The 7,203-nt window shown below is 38.7% G+C and overlaps 1 protein-coding gene across 4 annotated transcripts in view; it reads right to left on the reverse strand.

The window, feature by feature from the left end:
* SLC30A6 (solute carrier family 30 member 6) overlaps positions 1-7,154 on the reverse strand; it is a 60,275-nt gene extending 53,121 nt beyond the window's left edge. The window contains exons 1-2 of one of the 4 annotated variants that reach the window (XR_010835588.1): positions 7,073-7,129; positions 2,649-2,735 (exon numbers count right to left, since the gene is read on the reverse strand). Coding sequence is in view for 1 of the 4 variants with exons in the window: in XM_059078750.2 (XP_058934733.1) it covers positions 2,649-2,735; positions 7,073-7,075 (90 nt within the window). In the remaining 3 variants the exon portion in view is untranslated. Of the gene's footprint in view, positions 1-2,648; positions 2,736-7,072 lie in introns of all 4 variants that reach the window. The other 3 variants (XM_059078750.2, XM_067007862.1, XM_067007864.1) reach the window with 3 other exon arrangements.
* Positions 7,155-7,203: the final 49 nt, after the last annotated feature.

The raw sequence follows: 7,203 nt of genomic DNA on the forward strand, positions 1-7,203 counted from the left end.
GAAATGATTGGATATGGGGTCTAGTAAGGACAGGGATTCGACAGCAGTCAGAAAAGGAGGATAAAGCATTTAATGCATGCAGTTCTAATGCTGAATCAAGCTATTAATCAACAAATATTTGAGTATCTATATTTTGTAAAAGACTCTATTCTAGGCACTGGAGATACAGCAGTGAACAAAACATGGACCTCATAATCCAGGTGAGGTGACAGACAATAAGCAAACATATAAGGTCAATTGGTGATAAGTGCTAGAAGAAAAAATACAGTAAGAACACAGTAAATGGAAGACATGGAAGAGCTGCTCTTCTAGATAAAGTGGTCAGAAAAGACTCCTTTGGTAAGGCGACATGTGACCAGAAATCAGAAAGAGGCAAAGGTGCTAAGCATGTTGATATCTGGGAGAGAAAATGGGAACCACAGTGTAAATTCTTTGAGAGAGAAGAATGGCTGAGGACAGCTAGACAAGAGAGCTGAGAGGGAGTCTGGGGCTACATCAAGTAGTGTCATATATGACAGGAAAAGAATTGGGATGTATACCAGATGAGATGGGAAGCGACTTAGCTTTCATTTTAAAAAGCTTATTCAGCTTCCCTATGTAGAATATATTGCATAGGGGCAAGGATGAAAGTAGGAAGACCATTCAGAATGTGATTGCAATAAACCATGTGGGAAATGATGGTGGCTTTGAAAGTGGTAGGCAGGTGTTAAAAGAGTCAGATTCTGAGTATTATACTGAAGATAAAGCCGGCGAGAATTACTTATAAAGCAGATGTGAGGAGTGAGGGAAAGAGATGGGTAAAAGTGACTCCAAGGTTTCCGGCCTGAGCCATGTAGTGAAGCAGTGACAGAAAATCAAAGTTCAGGTTTGATCATATTAAATTTGAGATGCCTATTCGATATCCAGGTGAAAATGTTGAGAAGTCCATTATATATAGGAATTGGAGGTATAGAAGAAGATAGGGACTGAGATATAAATATAGGGTCATCAGCATATGGTAATGAAAGTGTCAACTAAATGGAATGAATGTAAACAAGAGAGGCCAGAGCTCCATAAGCCCTGGGACACTCCAAAACTTAAGAGGTCAGAAAGATGAGAGGAAAGTAAGAAAGGAGACTAAAAATAATGGCCAAGTAAGTAGGAGGAAAATCAAGAGTGGCATTTCAGAGTCCAAATGAATAAAACTGCTTTACGGTGGAAGAGACTATTTTTTGTCAAATGCCACTGAAGATCAAATAAGATGGGAAATGAGGATGACCATTGCTTTTGGCAACACAGAAGTTATTAGTTACCTTGTAAAAGCTCTTTCTGTGGATAAGTGGGGACTAGAATCAGACTGGTTTTGTTTAATAGAAACAGGGAAAAGAGAAAGTGAACAAAGAGAGTAAAGACAATTCTTCTAAGTACTTTTGTATAAAAGGAAGCAGAGAAAGGAAGCAGTAGCTCAGAGTGGAATACATGGTATTTAATTATAACCAAGAAGGAGAATGATTCAAGAAGGAACAACAAAGAAGAGACAGAAGGAACCATTATAGGAATGCTGTCTTTGAGTAGGCAACAGTGGAAGAATTGGCCTTATGTAGCAGATCAGACAGTTCATTCACAAAATAGGAGGGAAAGCAGAGTGTTGGTAGATATGCCAATGACAGGATGCAGAAGTTTTCTCCTGATTACTTCTTTTCTCTCAGTGAAACAGGAAGAAGGATGAACAGGTCAGAGTGGGGATGAATAAGCTTTTAGGAGTTTGAGGACAGAAGTGAAAGAAAATGGTATGAAACTGTCACTTAGGAAACTGGAAACTGAATAAACTAGGAACATATAGTATGGGCCACACTAATGGCATATTTGATCATGAATTTAAAGTGAGACCAGTCAGCATGGTTTTGTGTTTTTTTTAAGGCTACATTCAGTTGCTTGCATGCAGGTACAGAGTAGGAAAAAAGTGGACTTAATGAGGTTAAGGATTTGCCAAGGAAGTATGAGAATCAGAAGAGGGGCACAAAGGAGTTGAAGGCATATGCAAGAAAATGAAAATGATAGACCAGAGAATCTAAATTGGTAAGTAAGTAAATGAGGATATGAGAGGTGAAAAATAGTGAAAATATAGCAAAGTCAATGGACTGGAGGTCCTAGTAATAGGAGTGAACTGGAAAGACAAGAGGTAGTGACTGATGAGTAAAATGCTTAAATTGAGACAATGGGGGCTTCCCTGGTGGTGCAGTGGTTGAGAGTCCGCCTGCCGATGCAGGGGAAACGGGTTCATGCCCCGGTCCGGGAAGACCCACATGTCACGGAGCGGCTGGGCCCAGGAGCCATATACAGGCCACTGAGCCTGCGCGTCTGGAGCCTGTGCTCCGCAACGGGAGAGGCCACAGCAGTGAGACGCCCGCGTACCGCAAAAGAAAAAAAAAAAAGAATAAAAAAAAAAGAATAAAAACTAAACCAAAGGCTAGCTTCCTCCCAGGCAAAACAACTGTATACTAAAGTACTGTAATTTTACATTAAAAATTACTTATCTGACATAAAAAAAATGAAAGCAATGTGATGGATCAAGAGTGATTTCTATTTGCCTTAAAAATTCCCTTTCTTCAATGTTATAATGTTTGTGCAATAATTAAAATTAGGGTTAAGGAATAAAAGTAACTTACCCTTCGATCAGCTGCTACAAGTCTAAATTCCTGCAATAACTTGCCAAAAAAAGATCTTTGTGGTTTTCTAAAGAGATGAATTGTCCCCTTTAAAGCAAACAAAAAGTACACATATCAACATTTAAGTATCTAATCTTCTTCATTCCTGCGATATAGTAATAACTAACATTTCTTGAATGCTCATTATGTCCCAAGCAATTATTCTAGACACTCTGCATGTATTTACCTATTTAAGACTCACAATCATCTATGTGGTGGAAATAATTTTTAGTAAATTGTCTAAGCACACAACGCTGGTAATGGCTGAGCAGGAATTCAAACCCAGGCATTTTAGCTCTAGACCAAACTCTTTTTTTAAAAAAAAATGGATTAGGCAATTTTGAACCAGAAAACCAGTTTGCCAAATAGCTCTACCGGAAAGAAATTATTACAATTTACCTAACTAAAGCTTTATATATGAAAGGTTTGGCAACTATTATTACAGGAAAACCTATGAGTTGCTCTCTTAGGCATTCAAAGTATCTGACATCCTATCCTACCTAGCTTCCATGGTCCCTGCTAGTACACTGTATGGTACTAGCAGAGAAAGGTCATGGCAGTGGGGTTACCAATGAGAGAAGAGACTGAGTGGTGATTACAGTGGGATTTACCACTCAAGTTCAGGAAACCATGTAAGAAAGTCTAAACATAAAGGAGAGCTCAAGCACACATAGGAAATTAGCCTGTGATTAAGGTAGTATCCAGTATCAGTGGGAGAAAGTATGTTATTCAATAAATAGTATTTGGAAAAAAGGTAAAGTTGGATCCTTACTACTCTAATTTTTCATTATTTTAAAATCAAAATATAAAACAACAGAATAATTGAAGAAACTCATGGATGTATAATTTTATAATCTTGTATGTGGAGAAGACTCTTCTTAATAGGACATAAAACCAAGAAGCTGTAAAGGGGAAACAATTGATCAACTTTACTATACTTTCATGATGGGAATACAATACAAAAAACAAAACAAAAAAACACCCTGGAAAAATAAGCTGTGAAAATCTTTGTTATTACAAAAGCAAAGTAATTGTTTCTAGGGCAAAAAAAAATCCTTCACAATTTTCAATGGGTCATACATAATAATTTGATTGCTAAGTGCCATGTACTTAAATTTTTGGATTTTAACAAAACATTTTCTTAGATGGTAAAGGCCACAATCACTATAACAACCATACTACATTTCTACCCCATTAAAGTTAGCCAATTTGATTCAAACACTGACGCTCCACAGATAGCAATGGAACTAGGAGTTAACAGATTAAAAATGTGAAAAACTTTCAAATGCAATTCAAGCAGAGGTATGATTTTCCTATAGTCAGCATCTAGAAACATCTCAATAGTTATAAAATGATATATCCCATTTCTTCAAGTTTTACATGTCATTCGTTGCATTATGTTTAGACTCAGGAAAGGCAGAAAACAGGCTGAGCTCTAGAAATCTGGCATTAACAAAAACAGCAAACTGTTGATAACTGTCGAGGCCAAGTTATGGTTACACTGGGGCTCATTATATTATATTCTCTCTACTTTTGTGTATGTATGAAAATTTCCACAATAAAAAAGTTAAAGTAAAAAATATTTTTAAAAATGTAAAAATAAAGCATCAGGATAAAGGTACAACTAATTTTCATATCCAAATAAAGACCAGTGTATACGTATAACCCTAAGGCTCTGCTAAACCAATTCAGTTGAAAAGGAACAGTATGTTATTTTCATCTGAGATGTTAATAAATGCTAATGTCAACAAGCATACTGTAGTCTTAAAGAATTATGTGTGGATATTTTGGTCCCAAAGACAAATTCTACTTAATACTGGTATTCTTGAGTATCTTCTAACTTCAGTCCATTTAAAATTATTTCAGTTACTTTAAGTTTCAGGTTAAAGGACTTCCCTGGTGGTCCAGTGGCTAAGACTCCGAGTTCCCAATGCCAGGGGCCTGGGTTCGATCCCTGATCAGGGAACTAGATCCCACATGCTGCAACTAAAAGTTCACGTGCCGCAACTAAAGATCCTGCACGCCACATCCAAGACCCAGCACAGACAAACAAATGAATAAATAAAAATATTTTTTAAAATAGTTTCAGGTTAGACCAATCAATAAGGTTTCTAAAAGGCAGAGGGCCATTTCTGATGCCATTCTGATAGTGGGGGAAAACCAACAAAAATCTTAATTTTCACGTTACTCTTTCCAAAATTATATTGGCTCTCCACTGCTATCAGGATAAACTCCAAATTTTACAACTTGGAAGTCAATGCTTTCAATGATTTAGCCTCAGTTTCTTTCCATTTTTTCTTCTTGCTCCAGATAAGAATCCTCATCTCCAACTAAACTGCTGTTCTCCTTGTCTCATGATCATACCATTCTAGAGGAAAAAGGCCAGACTAGTCTAACCCAAGCACTAATAGCCCTGAAGCACTTTGCAAGTTACCTGACCTCTCTGTTTCCTCATCCAAGTGAGAGTAATGAATAGTAGACTAAGAGTACTGGAGTAAGGGACAAAGTACTCAGTTTACTGGTTCACCTCCTACATGTAGCCGTATTAGATTATTCAAACTATAGTTTTTTATGCCACTTGCTTTGTAATTAACCATAGGCTAGCCTTCATCTTGTCATCTTGCATGGTAAGTTAATTTTTTAGTAACTTCACTAATGACAAGGGCTATATTTCCTTGACATTTTCTAAGAAAGCACTACGCTTTGCACATAGCATGTTATTAATAAATAATACATAATGGGTAACTTTAAAAATAAAACTTAAATGCTACTATTCCCCTTATTACTAATGTTTCACGCATAAAGATTTACTGCCATGGTTACTTATTCAGTGTTCTATAAAACAGATATTTATTGAAAACGTCCTCTGGGCCAGGCACTGTACAAAAGGTTCTGGGGATATCAGAGTGAATACATAGGTCCTCCTCTCAAAAAGCTTACAGCCTAGGAAGTGAGAAAAACAAGTGAATACACAACTTTAACACAGTCTGGTAAAATGCACCAGATGTTACTGGTAAAAAGCACCCTCACAGGAGCATAAAGGAGGCACTTAATAGGATGTTGAGACATGGCAGAAAGGCTCATGAAAGAGACTAAAGGACATGTTAAGGGTTATACTGATAAGGATGGCAGACAGGAAATGGAGAGCAATTCTGGCAGAGAGAAGAGGATATATTAATTCGGTGCAAAGGTCTAATTCTTAGAGCACAATCTGCAAGCTGTTCACTGTAGCTGGAATATGGGTGTATGCATGTATGTATGTGTAAAAAGAGCCTGTAAAGGTAAGAAGCTAGACTACAGATGTCTTTGCTTGCCATACTAAACAGGACTTTAGCTTTCAGGCTAAAGGAAAAAAAAAAAAAAAAGAAGAATATTAAGCAAGGGAGTGGCATGGTCAGTTTTAGAAACTTAACTCTGTCTACACAGTGGTGAATGTTCTGAAGGAGAACACAGCTATTTGGTCAGCAAAAAAAGTAAACTTTTACCCACTTTCTGCATGTAAAGGAAGGATTACAGGAAATTTAGAAAATACTTTCAAACATGTGAATAAGACATTTTTTCGACCATATCCACTCAAGGAAAAAACTTAGAGTGACAGTGCTGGGGCACAGAAACGTGGTCCTTTTGTCATATACAGGCTATCAATAAGAGACCCATACATTTTCTGATACAATGGTGTGTACCTCTTTTGACACTGAAATCACAATCAACTGCTTATACTTAGATAAAAGAGCTATATACTTGATTTCTAAAGGAATAAAATGACTAACACCTCTAACAAAATTTAAATACATCCCCAAAGCCATAAGGTATACTGGGATCTACAAACGCACACAAAAAATAAGCTGCAGTAAGAGACACTATCAACACCTTGACTTTTGCCAGTCTTTGGCCTTCTGAAAGCTGCTGCCATACTCGGCTGTCGCACTCGATAAAGGCAAGTTGGAGACTGGGGCGTCAGCCTCAAAACCCTACTAACCATCCTCTTTATTTACGCCAGTGTTATCGTCACTGCTGTAAGCATCACTAATACGGTCGTTGCTGCTGTGGACTTGCTTTCTGATCTTTTGTTGGTGCTGTAGTCGCTGACACTGGCAGAGACTTTTATTTCTATTGCAGGAAGGAGTCATAAACTCGCCCAGAGCCGAAAGGTCGGCCTGGAGCGGGGCCGGGGTCCGGAACAGCAAAGGAACCGTAAAGGGAGCGAGGGACCATCAGAGCTCTGACGGCACGCTCTCGGACGCCAGCCGCTCCTTCCGGGGACCCCGAGCATAACTCCGACGACCCCACCTCTGGGTGGCTGAGGCATTTCAAGGCCTCTTCAGGACCAGAAGGATAAGAGGAATCATTTACAACAGAAACCCTCATAACCCTGGCCAACTCACCATGATAAGGAGCGGCACAGCTGCCGCCGGAAGACGGTCTAGGAGCTGGTTTTTCCCTAGAGCGGAAGGGGGTTGGGCATCAGAGGCCGATTGGCTGCGAGCGACGCGGGGACGGAAGTGCGTGCACCGGC

Source organism: Kogia breviceps, chromosome 11 (genome assembly GCF_026419965.1).
Source record: "Kogia breviceps isolate mKogBre1 chromosome 11, mKogBre1 haplotype 1, whole genome shotgun sequence".
In the NCBI taxonomy this organism is placed as follows: Eukaryota; Metazoa; Chordata; class Mammalia; order Artiodactyla; family Physeteridae; genus Kogia; species Kogia breviceps.